This window comes from Candoia aspera, chromosome 1, assembly GCF_035149785.1.
Source record: "Candoia aspera isolate rCanAsp1 chromosome 1, rCanAsp1.hap2, whole genome shotgun sequence".
In the NCBI taxonomy this organism is placed as follows: Eukaryota; Metazoa; Chordata; class Lepidosauria; order Squamata; family Boidae; genus Candoia; species Candoia aspera.
In genome coordinates, this window is record NC_086153.1 from 277,361,529 (window position 1) to 277,378,908 (window position 17,380).

Here is a 17,380-nt window from a genome sequence, read left to right on the forward strand (position 1 = left end):
TGAGCTATGATCCTAACATTCTTCACCTTGGCCATACTAACTAGAGCTTAGAGTGGTGGCCATAGGTACCCTCTCCTTACTCTACTGATTCTAAATACCGAAATGTCTGGAGTCCTTGGTGCTCTCTGAGCTTAGTTGTTTGCTTGCAGACGTTTCATTACCCAACTGGGTAACATCATCAGTGCTGGTAAGTGATTGTAAGGGGTTGCTCCCTGTTTATATACAGTGGCATGCCTTGCCAGTGTTGATGGGGGTGTGGTTTTCTCCTTGGTAGTGCCTTGATTAGGGCATTGTTTTCTCCTTGATTGTTTGTCTGGTGCTAATCCCTGCTTATCTGGGTGTTGGCTGCTGGAGAGGATGTGTTCTGGTCTTTTTGTTTCCTTCTTAGCTTTTTGTTGTCCCTGAGCTACATATATTCTCTTTTACTGAAAGAGATATGTATTTTTAACAGTCATTTAATTCCCATGTTGAAACTGAGATGGAGCTAGCAGGAGACATTTTGTGGGGATATTGACTACAGAAGATATGACAGGAATGGCTCAGCTAGAAGAATTAGCATTTTCCCTTGTTGGAAGCAACAGCTGCCAGTGCTGACAATTACTTATAACTATGTATGGTTTATGTTACACTTTTTAATGCTCTCTCTCTCGTTCTCTTCAGGAGCTGACATAGTGCAGTGGCTTATGAAGAATCTCAGTATTGAAGATCTAGGTAATATAATCATTAAATTCTAGGAAGCATTACCTTGTGGCTTGTGATTATAAAATGCAGTGGGATCTAAAGCTGAAAAATCAAATTTTTATTTGGACATTTTGGTTGGGAAAGTGATTCTAAGCCAAAACTGATCTTGAAATGTTAAGTGAGGTCCTAGAATCAACTCTTCTGGAATTCTCTTTTTTATCTTGATAAGAAACTAAGTAAAGAAAAAAAATACCAATCATATACTCAATACTCCAGAACATTCTTAATAAATTTGGAGCTTTATTATTTCAAACTGTGAACATTCATTTAAGAGATTAGGGGCAAAAGTTTCATTGTTTTCCAAGGTACTTTTTATTTTTATTTTTACTTTATGTTTATTTTTTTAATGGAAACATTAGTGAGGGCTGGAGTTTTTGAAGTATTTCTTCATAGCTGCACTTTAATAATGCATGAGCTGAGATGTAAAAAAAGTAGACTATATTTGCAAATGCAATAAATCAGGAAATAAACTACCATATAGAATAAATAGAAAAAGCTTTTCTTAATACAGACAAAACTTCAGTTTTCAGAAGTCTATAAAAAGAAAACAAAAAATTTAAAGGGATCTGAACAAGCAGGAATTACTGGTGATAATAATATCTCAGATTCAGAAAACAAGAGGCAACATAGCAAAATATCTATGATGAGCCTTGGTGTTTCCTAATTTTTCTTAGCTTTTTTCTCCCCTGAAAATTATTGCTTTCTGTACCTGTTTGATACAGTGGAGGCCAAAATCCAACTACATCACTATAATTGTTTTATTACAAGCTTGATGGTTTCTTCTGCTTTGAATATTAAAGTTTTGTCAAAACAGGGAAAATGAAGAGGTAATACATTCCTTATATTATAAATATAATTATATTATACTCTTTCTCACTCTCTCTCTCTCTCTGTATATATTTATATATAGATATATATATATATATAGAGAGAGAGAGAGAGACATACACATAGTATTATAAATATATTAATAAATAATATACAGTATATATTATATTATTCTATATTATATTAACAGCTTTAATATATAATAATTATTTGCATAAATTGTCCTTTTCAATAAACGTCCTTTTCAATAACCAGATCAAATTATACAGAACGCATTTGATAAAATAAAAAGCGGCAAATATTAAACATTACGTCATGAGTACAGATGGTGAGCAGGAGGGGGCCCCTATCCCGGGGGGAAAACTCAAGCATAGTTCAGAGGCTTTGAACTGTCCTTCAAAGAAACTCAGAGCAGACCCGCCTTGAGTTTTGGGGTTTACCTGTCTGGCTTTCCCACGCTCCTTTAGTTTAGTAGGATTTTCATCTACTAGAGCAGTTAATAAACACTAGAGACTAATTCCTTGTCTCAGCGTGGTTTTTTGCTTAAGTTAGGACACCTTAGCTGTTTCGGATTTCCATTTTTCCTAAAATTGCTTTCCCCTTTCTCTCCAAAAACAAATGTAATTTTAATATTTTGAATATTTTAAATTTCTATATATAGCTGTGTCCTGTATCATCACTTCAGGATAGGGCTGCCCTATTTAGAAGTTGTTTCAGTGTTTCAAGGGAACACACAGACATCTGAGGATTGCTTTTGTAAGAACTAACAAAAAGGAAGCCACATAGCTAGAACTGTGCAGGATTCATGCAGACCCTCCCTTTCTTGATCTTCAGAACAAAAGTAGAAAGATATGCATAAGTCTGTTTTATGATATTTTCTTGCACTGTTTCCAAGAGGAAGATTCGTAAGTTCTTTATTACGGATTTATACCATGAGAAGATAAGTTTCTTCCAAGAATGATAAATGTTCAGGTGAGGTCTCAGTTGGATTGCAGAATTCAGAGCCTGAGTGCCTAGACTCTATTAAGTTTCCAGAAGGACCAGATTTTGCTCTGTCTCATTCACCTGCAACAAATGGAGTCATCTGGCTTCATAAGTAGTCTCTTGTGTGTCCAGCCATGTGAACATTACAACATCCTTTAGACAGAAATTGTTATTTACCTTCTTTGCAGAGAGAGCCAGATTTTACCTTTTTAACTGCAGCATTGCTTCAATTTTTATTCCTGGTATAAAGGCCTTTCCATTAGAATTGCATTGTCCAGATATTTATTGCTTTTTGTTTGACAGCCTGGAATCAGTTAAGGGTGGCCTGTATGTTATTTAAGTAAGTAAATAACTAAATATACTTGTGATGATTAACTGTTAATCTACCCCCAACCCTGGGCTCAAAGCTGAATAAAGAGGTGGCACTTCCATTTTTCCGAGTTTACCAAGGATGACATCACATCTACTCAGAAAATTCCTACCACCAAAGCTTTGGAAGTTGACCACTGAAAGGCATAATTGTCTGACAGGGTTTGTGTTGGATTTTTTTTACAGCTGAATCAATACATCTGGGAAGCCTCATTGCAGCACAGGGATATATTTTTCCAATCTCAGATCACGTTCTGACTTTAAAGGATGATGGTACTTTTTATCGTTTTCAGGTAAGAAATCTGAATTACAAAATGGCCAGGTGTATCTTTCCTTCCTGAAGTCTTCCAACTTCCATCTTTTATGGAGGAACAAACCTAGAATAAAGCCACCCTATGGTATATCCACTTTCCCCTAACTTTTGACTGAACATCTCCAGCTGTTCAACATCACTATAGAACTATTTAATGTCACTGATCATCCTGCTCCAGAAAGTAAGATCTTCATATATGTTGTGATCTTTGGGGTATTGTCATGATAGTTCTGGTAATGTACTTTTTGATCCTAAGAGAATTTTTTAAATCAGAGATGCTGAGAATTGAACCTCAGACTTTCTCGAAGACAAGTATATGTCTTATCACTGATAATTGCTGCTTGTCTTCTTATATTCCAAACTAGGCTTAATTCCTTTCCCTATATTTTTCATCTAACATCTGACATCTCCAAAATTCAGTGTGACAAGAGACTGCTTGCCAGTTTTGCTGTAATTACCAGTTCAATATCAATCCATTTTTGTTGTTACTGAGTCATTCAGTCACTTCCAATTCTTCATAACCCAATGGACATAATTTGTCAGGATTGCCTGTCAATAGCTGCTTCTTTGAGTTTTGGCAAGCTTATGCTTCTGTCTTTAGTAACAGAAGGTAGCCATCTTCTTTTCTAGGGATGCCAACCACTAGATGACAGCAAAGAGACACAGAATATCCCAACTCTTTGCTGCCATCTAATGGTCATTTAGATTTCTGGTTGTCCTGTTCTCTTTTCTTAACCCAGACAATGTCATTTTTTTCCAGTTACGGCTGCATACCCCTCCCTTCCTTCCTAGCATGATTAAATATGGGGCAGTAAATGTGATCTAGTACCAAGGAATATTAATATTTCAGCATTCTAATAAATTCAGAATATCTTTTCAGAAGAACTATGGCAGCCTTTGTAAAAAAAATACAGTGACATAGAGAGCAACAGTCTGATCTTATATCCATTTTCTCTATATCAGGAGTTCATGTATCAGGTAACAATGGATGAAAAAGTCATTTTGATGATGATGTTATTTTCATTAATAGTTCTTGTCACTTGTGCAGTAGAAAGGAAAGACTGGGAAATACAGCTCTAGGATCGTTTTCAGAGAAGCCATTGAGCACCATAGTAATTTATTTGCCCTTCTTGCTCTAGCAAATGAATGAAGTAATAAAAATTCAAAGTTTTATTGTTACTTGTGAAAAAAACTAGCACAAAGAAAATCAGGAAATATTAAAGATAATCTCACAAAGGCTAGTTACTTTTTCCTGATCTGTGATGGGCTTCCTCCTCCATCATAAAAACTTAAATGATAACACTTCTTCTCAAGACTGCCCTTTTCTAATTTGCATTTCAGCTGCTGGAAGATCTTCCGTTAAAATTTGTTGTAATATGTAAGTTGGACTATATGCATAGGATTGCAGTCATACTGATCCTAACAAATGGGGTGTTTTGCTATGGTCTGCTGTTCTCTGGTGTTGCGTGTGTATGGACATTCACACCTATAGGGAATTATTTTGAGTTTCTGCATTTTAAAACTTATGCCTTAAAATAATTAAGTAGATTCATTGAGACTTATTTCATTGAGACTTAAGCAGCCTCAATGTCCAAAGAACTTCAGATATTTGAATACTTACATCTTCGTAATAAAGTATTATTTACTCTTTTTCAGGCTCCATACTTCTGGCCTTCAAATTGTTGGGAACCAGAAAACACGGACTATGGTGAGACTCTTTAGTGCATCTTTTGAAATTCCACTTGTAAATGTGTCTCTGATAGTCATACTACTCTAAAAGAAATTATAGGCCATGCTGACTGAGTATCCAAGGAGTTGTAATACCAATACCTGGAAGATTTCATGTTGGGGAATGCTACTATATTTGGTTTCACAATATGAAAGTCAATAGTTGCCAGCATTTGCACAGGTAGTGAGCAGGAATTATACCAGCAGAGTACCTGAACAGAACATATAAAAGGATTTTCTTTGAACCTACAATCTACTCTCTGTCCCTCCATCTTTAAACAACAACCTGCTTGACTTGAAGGAGAGGAGGCCTTGTTATCTGCTAGGCTTGAGCTAACTGAGAGCTGTGCCCTGGGAGTATTTGCCATCCATTGACTGGCTGAGAGGGCTGCCCTTAAGGGATTTGTCCCTTTGGGGAATTGTAAGGGCCGGGTATTTGGCTTCTAGGAGAATGGGTGCAGACTGAGAATCCTGGAGTGTGAATATGGTCTTGAGTCAGCCTTGACTGGTGAGAGCTGAATTAGGGAAGAGTGGCCTAGGGTGAGAGCTGGACTTCTCTCTTTAAACATTTAAACATTTTACATAATTTTGATGTATGTATGTATGTATCAGTGATTTTCACAGCTCTTTGTGGAATTTCAGTTATATTCCCCTGCCTTTTGGAGCGTTAGGATATCTGTAGAGAGTGAGGGATGTCCATGGATTGGAGATGCAGGGGAGAGGGAGAAGACATTGGGGATAAAATCTAGATGGCTGCAAGTCATCAACCCCTCAGTTTCTATTTCCCCACATCAAATACCTGATGGCCTGGAGGCAAGCACCCTACCTGCTGATCTTAATACAAATGCTACATCAATTCACCATAATTTTTCATGGATGGGAAAGGTAACCTACAAATTTGCAAAGCCCTTCACGGATAAAAGTGACACCTTGATGCTGATTTGAATGCTCCTTTTGATACAATATACACTGCACCATCATCTAATTGTGTAAGATCACTTTCAGTTTATGAGGCCTAAGAAAAAGAACAAGACACTTGTGGCTGTTTAGTCCATCATACGCTCTCTGGACTTCTACCCACCTTGGCTTACTCAGGCTAGCAAAGGGCATTGACTGGATGTTTCTAAAGACCAGTAAACATAATGTTTGCACAATGGAGTGGTAACTCCAGCTTTTAAGGAAGTGGTAGTCTACCCATCTCTGAAGAAACCCTCCTTGCATCCAGATATTTTGTTTACTACTGCCCAGTCAAAAGCACCTCTTTTTCAGGCATGTCAGGTGCATGTTATATTGTTGTAGAAGTAACTGCATAGATTGCCAATTAGCTACTGAACCTGTTCATTTGGCTCTTTTTTTATAAGAATTTTATTAAGTTTAGAGCAAAGATAAAAAACTACAAAAGAAAAAAAAACTAAAAAGGTGTGAAAACACAAGAAAAAAAGACTTTTAAAGATTAGATAAAGAAGTGACTTCTGACTTTTAACAGCAAGAATATACCGCAATTTCCATAATCAATCCCTTACTCTAATCTAACCAAAATGACATTATTTCTATAAATCATTCCATTAGTACCTTATTAAACAAACACTAAGTACAATTGTTCCCTCCCTTATATTAAAAGAGAAAAGAAATATGTTAATCTCCTTATTAACTTCGCCCCCCAAAGCAACATTTCTTTAATTATTTCCTTCCTACCACTATTCTATACATTTCTGTCCACTATAATAAAAAATCAAACTAAAAAGCATATAAATTGTCTGCTTTTACAGTTAATAATACTACAATTATAGCAATCTTAATCATATTAAGCCTAAAACCAAACATTTATTATTATACCTTATTAATCTTAATCCAAATCATTAAAAAAAAATGAAGTCAAACAAGCCTTAAAAGCAGTCCCAACAAACATTCTCAAATCCTTACCCCACTTCAAAATATACCAATGCATTTAAATATCTCCAAAATATACACAGGGCATTTTTCATAACCAAAGCAAATAACCCAAATGCCCCCCTTAAAAGCTCAAACTTCTCACCAAAAGCCTCCATAAAACATGTCTTCTTCCTTCCCATAACAATCCATCAAAAGAAAAAAATTCCATTTGTGCTTAGCAATTTGGTCTGTTTTTTTAACCCCTTCAGCTGGTTGTCTGGCATTTTAACAAAAGCCTCAGTCTCAGTATCAATAGAAACATTTCTGTCAATGTTGAACTCTTCCTTTTCTTTCACAATCTCACCAGCCAGATAACACATTTTAGAACTGATATTTTCTACAATGTTCCGAACATCTTGCATAATAATTTGACAAGAATCATAAAAATCTGTTTAAGTTCACAACAAAGCTCTGAGGAAGTCTGCTTAAAGTCTTCCATATCACAGGCAGCAAGTTATGATGCCCCCTAGATAACTGACTAGTAGAAGTAAGAATTAATTGGAAATTTCCGCAAGTTGTTGATATACCGTAAGAGAAAGTATGCTAACAAGCAGCTCCCAGGGAAAGTAGCAACAGAAAGCTGAAGATTCAAAGCAGCAGATTCAGTGTGTAGGAAAATATTAAATTCTTCAAATTCAGTACAAAAATAGTAACAGGGAGATGATTATTTATTCTCAATCCTTGTCATGAGTACTGATGGTGAGCAGGATGGGGCCCCTATCCAGGGGGGAAAACGCATGCGTAGTTTAGAGAATTTGAGCTGTCATTCAAAGAAACCCAGAACAGACCCGCCTTGACTTCTGGGGTTTATCTGTCTGGGTTTTCCCATGCTTCTTCAGTTTGGTAGAATTTTCTGTCTACTATAGCAGTAATAAAACACTAGAGACTTCTTCCTCGTCTCGGCGTGGTTGTTGCTTAGTCAGGACAATCCTCCTAATATTAGGATAGGAAAACAAACCAAGACTTAAAACATTTTTTAAAAAAAATTAATCCCAAAAAATAACGATAATCACCAAGAGAGATCTCTTCTTCTTGCTGTAGAAAGCCTCTCTTAGGGTACATAAACTTATATTAAAAATATAAATTGGGTGTTTTAGAAATGGAGTGGCTGAACATAATGTCCCTTTTAGACTGCAGCACAGCTTGGAAATGATTACATCCCAGCCTCCCGGCAAACTCTTACCGGTCAATCGCAAATTCCATTTACAATCTCCTGGCTATGATCCACTGTCTGGAGGATGAATGGGTTGATTCCAAGCATTTTCCTTGATCTGGAAAAATGCTCATGGGCTTCAGGAGAAACCATCCTGAGCCCCAAAACACCTGCCATGATGCCAGTTCTGCCCACGGAGCTCACGAGCACAGCTGTTCAGTCCACCATGTCCCCACCAGAAGTCCCTGTTCATTTGATTCTTGATATATAAGGCCCTAAACATCCAAGTTACTGTATATAACTGCCAAGTGGTATATATAATTGCCAAGCTACTGTATATAAACAGGGAGCACATTATATAAACACTCCACAGTTCAACCCTGAGCTACAAATATTCTCTTCTGTTGGAGACAAGGACTACAAATTCAATAGAGGAAACATTGTCCAAGGTTATTGCTGTTTAACAACATTAATCTTACCTCTAAGGAAAGGTTAGGTTCAGTTCCGTGGATGAATTTAGTTTGTTTTAAAATAAATGGTAATATACATGTGGTTGATCAATAAACTATTATCTGATCCAAACTAGCAATCTCCATAATAGTAGTAAATGAAAATGGAGCTTCACTGAGACAGGAGGGAGAAAGAGAGAGGTGGTAGAAGGGGTGACAGGCTTTTTTATTAGAGGCTGATGTCTGGCTTTGGGAAAGAAATAACCATGGTTTATGAGCTAATAAACCACAGTATTTTGTATTAAATGTCTGCACAGCTAAGGCATAAAGGGAATATGTCAGCACAGTTATCTTTAGCTGTCTCTGTGCATTATTGGTGTCTCTTCTATAGTTCTCCCCTCACATGGAAATGATAAAATCAATTTTTCCATTCAGCCTGGACCTTGGCAGAGGAAATGAATGTATCTGTATTCATAATATAAGAACTATTGGAAGTGTTTCTTCTATAGGCTGACCAAAGCTTTCTATTACTACACAAACATTCAGACAGGTGCACATTTTCACTACAGTATATATAGTAGAGGAGATTATAGTCAGTTATAGAATTAAAATACTATAACAGCAGGAATATAAAGGAAGTTCCTTATAATCTTGGACACACTCATAGTTAAGTTGACTTTGTAAATAAAAAATGGGAAATCAAATGTCTCTCATGAAAAATATTATTTTTAAAATTTTTTATTGCCTACTCAGGAAGGGTATGGGCAGTGTGATGCAAGCAGTTCTGTGGCCCTGCAGTGCAAGTCCCACCCCTTTCCTAACTGCATTGTGACAGGGCTTGCTGCACAGTGCTGCAACTTTGCTTTCATCATTCTGAGAAAAGCAATGAGAACCTCAGATGCTGCTGTGTGTCGCACAGTTAATCAAGCACTTCTAAATCCTCCTGATTACAGCAAGGCATTTCTAAGCTTGTGCTTGACACACATTGAAACTTTAGTGAAAGTTCTAACAGTTCAATCCTGTACATGCCTACTAAGAGCAGGTTTCATCTGCTTTCAGTATATCTTACTTTTAGGTAAGTGTAGAACTGCAGCCAAAATGTATAGCTTTGGTTAAATCATCCAGTTATTATTTTAATGTATATTTAAAATAATTAATTTATTAACATATTTAATATTCTGTTGTATTTCACCTTCCTGTTGCCCATCAATGCTATATTCTGTCACAAAAATAACACAACTTTTTCTCTTATGCAACATTATTGTTGCAGGTTTTAGTAAAATAAAGTACTTTTTGAATCACTGTTAGCCAGTTGCCTTATGGGTAGAAAGAAGAGTTATAAATATTATAAATAGGAATAATAGTAATGATTGATTATTATATGGCACCAAGTCGATGTTGACTTTTGGCAACCACACAGATTTTCTTTAGGTTGATCTGTTCCCAACATTATGGATTTGTCAAGGGAACTGGTACTTCACATAATGTTTCCAAAATATGACAATTTGAACTTGGTCATTTGTGCCCTGAGTGACAGCTCTGGATTATTTTGTTCTGTGGTCCATTTGTTTGTTTTCTTGGCTATCCATGGTATTCTCAGGAATCTTCTCCCAAAGCACAAGGGAATTCCTGGAAGCCTGGCATTCAGATAAAGCAACCATCAACAGGCACGTAGAGGTAAACAACATTTACATACCATTCAAAAGAGACAATAAAAAAGTTAAAAAGGAAACAAAAAGACCAGAACACCTCCTTGCCAGTAATCAACACCCAGATAAGCAAAGATTAACACCAGGATTAACATCAGATGAACAATCAAGCAGTATACAACACCCTAATCAAGGAACTACCAACCCAGTCAAACAACCAAGCAGTAAAAACAGCCTAATCAAGGAACTACCAAGGAGAGAACAACATTGTCAGGGCAAGCCACTGTATATAAACAGAAAGCAAACCCCACTCCCTTCTAGCACTGAAGATGTTGCCTAGTTGGGCAATGAAACATCTGCAGGAAAACAATCAAGCTCAGAGAGCGCCAAGGACTCCACACTGAGTGGCTTTGTTAGCTTGGCTTAAAACTTGCACATGAGCAGTTTGTAGTATGTTAACAGCTCCTTGCCATGTTTTTTCTGTTATAACTGAGTTCTTCCACCTCCTTGAACCAATAATATAGTCAACCTGATTTCTATGTACTCCATCTGGTGATGTTTATGTATATAATCATCACCATTTTATGTGGAAAGACTGTTAGCAATCATTGGATTGGCAGGAATTAATTAATTCTCTTGTTTCATTTCAGTTCCCTAAACCATACAATCCAACAACATTTTCCTCCTTACTGTTTCCAGCTCTGGAGTTCCAATCTCCAGTCACTTGACCATCTCCAGTCACTTGTTAACCTCTTCTTCTTCTGCCACAGTGATTGGAGTACTAAATTTGGAGAATCCTCATATTAAAAGGTTGTCCATGAAGCCTAAATGATCTTATTCGGTGAAGTATCGCACTGTACTCTAGTTTTTAATCATAGAGAGCCAGTTTGGTCTAGTGGTTAAGGCTCCAGGCTAGAAACTGGAAGACTGTGAATTTTAGGCAGAAAGCCAGCTGGGTGACCCTGGGCCAGTCACTCTCTCTCAGCCCTAGGAAACAGGCAATGGCAAACCACTTCCGAAAAACCTTGCCAAGAAAACTGCAGGGACTTCTCCAGGCAGTCTCCGAGAATCAGACATGATTGAACAGAGTAAAAAAAAACCTTCCAGTTCTTACTTGGAGGCTGTTTTAAAAGAATGGACCTAGGGGTAAAGTGAAAAGTGAATGGCTTTGAGTCATTATCTTTCTAGCCCATGGCCTTCTGTAAAATATGCAGTAGGAAAGTTTTAAAAGGACTAGATTTAAACATTGAGGGTGTTTGTTTGAGAGAGCAACTGTTTGTAACCATTTGATGCCTGCAGCCAAAAAGAAAAAAAGTTGCTATAAGAGTTGGTTTGGCTGCCCCAAGGCTTCTGCTCACCTACAAGGACTGTCATGCATAGTTAGTGTCAGTGTTTGCCTCATTGTTTTGCCTCATTGTTTAGATTCTGCTGAAAGCCCTAGAAGGGTGGGATAGTGGGGGTGTATCCAGCTAAAAGCAAAATCAAGCTGGCATTTCTGTAGTATTCTCACACAGGATGATTTGGCTGATGCTGCAGAGAGCCATTGAGAAGCCAGAACAGCCTGATAATTGGCATTTGCTCTTCACAGGACTTCATTCCTCTAGGCTGGATAATTTGCATTCTGTTATGGAAAGCTTCAGTGTTAGAGCTGCTGAGTTATCCAAAGCCCTCTAGGCATGCATATTTTTGTCTTGTTTTTACCTTCTGCATTGAGGCTTGCCTTCCGTTCTAAGTTTTATACATCTGGGCTGGTGCAACTTTTTTCATACATCATAGAAGTGTCAGGGAGGGGTGAAGGCCCTGAATGCTTGGATTCAGTCTCTCCTAGCAAGCCCACAAAGCCCACAGATGCCACTCTTTTTCCATTTGCCCATTTATATACCTCTTTTCTTCCTTTTCTGATGTTGGAGCTTCACCATGAAAAGAGACAGAGACAGAGAAGTGCTGCAGAATTTTTGCAAGTGGAAGTGGAGCATCAAAACTTGAATCAATCTCTTCAAGGATAGAGTTCTTTCTGTGCCCTTGGAGGGAGTAACTTATTTATTCTATGGCCCTTTGGACAACCTTTCAGTAACTATAAGTTTATAAACGAGCCTGAAACCGTGGTTGAGTGAAATATCTATATTTGCTTGATACAATGTAATTTGAACCCACATATCATACATATCAGTATCATGGAACTAGACTTAATGTGAATTGGCTTCACATGGATTAAGACGCTTGGGCGTGGAGGCTGCTGCATAGCAGGGAGGCTGATATAGCAGCAACAGTGCCTTCTGATCCCTGGGGCCCAACTTAACAAACAAGGTCTCTTATACCTAGTCATCTGTGGAGCAGTGCCACTCAGAGTGTCTTGGGTGACCACAGAAGCCATCCTTCAGAAGCTCAGGCTTCTGAAGGTTCATTGACCAGGGCTTGAGGTTGCGCACAGGGAGCTGGAATACAGAACTGATACCAAACACCGCCCATGTTCCCTGAGAATGGCCCACCCTCTGTCTCCTCTCATAAACTGCTATAAGCCTTTCTCTGGCATTCTTATTATGGCATCTTTATTATGAAACTCTCCCAAGGAAACACATTTGGCATTTGATATGTTCTATTTTTCACAGAGCAAATGACCAGGCTCAAATTATTATTATTATTAATAATATTATTATTATTATTTTGCACACCTTATGCAAAAACCTAGTTCTCTGTAGAAGTCCATAATTCTGGTAGAGGTGGAAGGAAAGAGAAGAGGATGACCAGCAGCAAGGTAGATGGAATGAACTTGATTACAGCAGTGATGGGTGCACTGTTGGAAGACCTGAAGGACGAGGTTGGGGAGAGATCATCCTGGAGAAAGTCTGTCTATGTGATTACTAAGAGTTGATGTTCCATCTTTAGTTCTGAGCTGCCATGGCCAAGGAAGCTTTTGCACAACTTCATATTGTGTGCTCATTTTGCATCCTTTCCTGGTCTGGGAGGCACTACACATGGTCACTTATGTTTTGGTTGCCTCCTGATTTGACTACTACAGTGTGCTTTATATGGGGCTGCCCTTGAAAAGTATCAGAAGCTGCAATTGGTCCAGAATGCAGTGGTATGGACAACTATGGGCAGTTCCTGATTTGGCCACATTACACCTTTACTATGTGAACTGCACTGGCTCCCAGTAGGCTTCTGTTTGCAATTCAAGGTGCTAGTTGTCACCTATAAAGCCCTTCATGACATGGAGCCAGAGGACTTGGAGGACTTCTCCAGTGGTCTCCACATATCCTATTAGGTCCAGCAGGAGGAGCATACTTTGGGTCCTATCAATAAAAGAGTGAAGCCCTATGAGTTGATATGATATGATATTGCTTGTGCCCTTGGCCGCTGTTTTTGCTTTGAATTATATGTTTAGCATGGTATATTTTAAGATTTTATACTGTGGTTTCTGTTTAAACTTTGTTCACTGTCCATAATTGCTGTGGCAAGACTGGTGGCTGTATAAATCTAAATAAATCTAAATAAACAAACTAACAAATAACCTGAATAATTGCCAATCAAGAGCAATACAAGTAAGGCCCTCTCCAATCACAGCAACATCTTTTGACAAGTATTGGTGCCCTAAATAAATATTTGGGGCTGTGAAATAATAGCTTCACAGGTTCAAACGGGTTGTGGATACTTATTAAATTATTTGCGGCTTTTTACTGATTCAGGCTTACTATCCAGAACTACTTTTGTTGGAACTACAGCAACTGAAAAAGTTGAGTTTGCAGTTCTGGAAATTAACAGTATGCATGCTATCCTCCAGTTGTGCTCTTGGAAATCTTATACAGGTAGTCCTCAATTAATGGCCATTTGTTCAGTGACTGTTCAAAGTTACAACAGTGCTGAACAAATGATATTTATACCCGGTACTTGAAGTTACAGCTGTTGGAGCACCCCTGTGGTCGCATGATCAAAATTTGGGTGCTTTGCAGCCCACCTGCATTTATGACCACAGAGTGTACATCAACAACCTCCACCTGCCTATCTCTCCCCCATCTCTCCCCTTGTGGCCTCCTGAATTCTGCAGCCCCTGCCACCCTGCGCTTTGCCACCCCCAGCTGATCTTTGCCATCTCCTTGCTCCGCTGCCGATGAGGCATGCCCAGCCTGGCCCTTTGCGAGGCAGCTGCTGGCAGCATGAGCCTTCTTCCCAAGTTTGTGTCCAGCCTTCCTGAGGCCTCACGAGGTTTCGTCATGAGACCTTGGGAAAAAGGCCTTGTGTGGCCAGCAGCTGCCTCACAAAGGGCCAGGCCGGGAGGCAAGGGTGGCTGCAGCAGGGGGCAGCTGGGCTTCACGCCACAGTGTTGGGCTGGACTGGGGCAGCTGTGGCTTTGCACCACAGTGCTGGTGTGGCTGCAGCTTTGTGCCTCGGTGTTGAACTGGGCTGGGGTGGCTGTGGTTTCGTGCCTTGGGCTGGGCCAGGCTGGGGCAGCCAGGCCAGGCATGCCTTGTTGGTAGCGGGAGGAAGAAGATGGTGAAGGTCAGTTGGGGGCAGCAGGGGCAGCAGAGCGTAGGGCAGCTTGCAGCCACCCCCAGCCTAGCTGCACTTGCACCAGGCCGCAGCAGCCACTTACCCACCCCCTAGCCTACCTGTGAACCGCCCAGGACTTGCGAATTCCTGCCGGCTTCCCCAATGACTATGCTTGCTGGAAGCCAGCAGGAAGTCACAAGGAGGTCCTCACTTAATGACCCCCATTCTCACTTAATGATGGCAACAGGGACTGCTGGGATTGCCGTCACTAAGTGATGAAGCCACGTGACATCACACTTTACGACCGCATCGCTTAGTGACAGAAATTCTAGTCCCAATTACCATCATTAACCAAGGACTATCTGTATTATGAATGTATCAGGTTGAGGAAGATTTGATTCTGTTAACCAAACCTAAAGTAGCCTCTGCAATTAAAGAAATGTGCAGTTTCCACAATGTTGCATCTACCTGTAAGAGAATACCATTATCTTAGTAGAAACAGGCACTTCAGAAGGAGTTGCTTGATTCCTTCTTCCTCCCCCTCCCCTTTTTCTCCTTCTCTGCATACTTTTAATGGTGTGTTTTGCTCTTGTTTGTTTCTCTCCGTAGCCATCTATCTTTGCAAGAGGACCATGCAGAACAAAGCTAGACTGGAACTGGCAGATTATGAAGCAGTGGGTATACTGATTTTACAGTTCCAAAGTGTGATATCCTCAAAACTGAATGTCGTCTGATATTAAATGATATGGACAGCATCACTGTCTAACAGGACTGATACTATATTTTCTCAGAAAATATGCTTATGGTAGGGGCAATATCAGAAAGGAACATGTTTTCCTTTTGACTTAGGTTCAAGGGGAGCAAACATATGGTTTATCTACATTATGCCTTTCCCCAAGGAGCTTAAGGCAGTTTATATGGAAGCCTACCCCTAATTTTATTCCTGCAACCACAGTCCCTTGTGGAGGATTGGGCTGAGAAAGGAAGAGACAAACTTAGTCAGCGAGTTCTGTGGCTGAATCCGTCGATGAAGATTCTCAGTCATCCAGGTGGAATTGTCTGTAGGTTGAGTCATGGCAACTGGATTTCTTTCTTTTTGCCCAGACTGAAGAAGCTGCTTGGACAAGCAGCGAAGCATTTTTGCCAAAAAGAAAGAAATCCAGTTGCCATGACTCAACCTACAGACATCTGTGGTTGCATGTGGACTTGAACTTGTGTTTCTCTTACTCAGCAATGCTGCAAGTAAGTGCCATGACTTTTTACAGCCCCAAACAATTTTTTAAGAGCCAAGATTTTAGTGGAACTTGACCCTCCTTAATTTCTGCTCATTCTCCTTCATTCCCTTTTACAAATGGGGGCTATTCAAGAAAAAACAGCACTCATATTTACCTACAAACAATGATCATTGAGTCGTTTCTTAAGGCACTCAGGATGCTTCCACATAGATAACTCTGGTTCCTCCACGATTTTCCACAAGGTCTGGGGAACATAATGTATGCTAAATCATTTTAAGTTCTCTTTATTGGAATAAGTAGTCCTATAGTACTGCTTGAAAGGATTATAGCATTATCAGAGTGTAATGCTATATTTTATAATGCGACTTAATTTTTTTTAAAAATAGAACTATTCAGTTGCTGCTTGCTAAAATGATAGGAACTCCATTCTCCCCACCTTGCAATATATGAAAATTTATGTGTGTTATAATTTTCATGAAGTATAATTATACTATTATATTCAGTGCTCACTCAAGTGTGTATGGTGACTGTAGACCACATTGACTGATGGTGCCACCTCCTGCCAATGCAAAAACTTGTATCTTTAGAATGATTTGGAAAGAGGGGCAGCATTAGTGGCCCCTATGCTTTGGTGCACTATCTGTAGCATAGAATGTGTTATTCCTATAGTGTACTGGCTGTAATGGTGGGGGACAGCATCCATTCTTGGTGAATGCAACTCACATGTGGTTTGTCATGGCAAAAGGTAATTGCCCAATTTGGTGTCTTCCAGATGAGTTAGATAACAGGTCTCACTAGGTGGGAAGGATGGATGTTGTAGGACACCAGTCTGGGGAAGACTGAGATAGTCTTGCTCTAGTCTTGCCAAATATTGTAGTGACTGCTGAATCAGATTCAGTGCCTCCAAGCCAGGAGTGATGTTAGGAGCTCTGTTTTGACTCAACGCCATCAGTGCATCCAGTTCAGTCCCTGACCTCAATACTTGTTTGCTTCTAAGTAATCTCTACTTAAGCCAGCTCTGAACATCCTTTTAATATAAACAGATTAAAATGGAGAACAACCAATGACACAGATGGCAATATCTATTAATCTCCAAACATCTTACAGAAAAGCTCTGTTTTAACTGATTTCCAGAAGACTACATCAGAGGGGGCTAATCTAGGTTCCAAAGGGAGGCTGTTCCAAAGTTCAAAAGCCATTATCAAGAAATAATTTCTCCTGGCTCAACCCCATCACCTCAAGAAAATGGGGCGCCACTCACAGTTTCTCCTGGGATAACCTTATTGGATGGATATACTCTGATTGGAGAAAGTACCTATGTTGCCAGCAATAAACTTTATAGGTTAAAACCTGCACTTCTGATTGCACCCAGAAACTGCTTAGCAGAAAAAGCAGGACCTGTAAAATATGTAAGTGGGCTGCTGCTTCTGAGCTACTTGCAGATTCTGAAAGGTCTTCAAAGGAAACCCAGTGTAGAGTAAATTGTAATCATCCAATGGAGTACTGAGAAA

The 17,380-nt window shown here is 39.3% G+C and overlaps 1 protein-coding gene across 2 annotated transcripts in view; it reads left to right on the plus strand.

Moving 5' to 3' along the window:
- RGS6 (regulator of G protein signaling 6) overlaps positions 1–17,380 on the plus strand; it is a 269,892-nt gene that overhangs the window by 177,545 nt on the left and 74,967 nt on the right. For both annotated transcript variants that reach the window (XM_063289842.1, XM_063289843.1), the window contains exons 4-7: positions 661–711; positions 3,109–3,215; positions 4,892–4,943; positions 15,244–15,308. In XM_063289842.1, the coding sequence (XP_063145912.1) occupies positions 661–711; positions 3,109–3,215; positions 4,892–4,943; positions 15,244–15,308 (275 nt within the window). The remainder of the gene's footprint in view (positions 1–660; positions 712–3,108; positions 3,216–4,891; positions 4,944–15,243; positions 15,309–17,380) is intronic.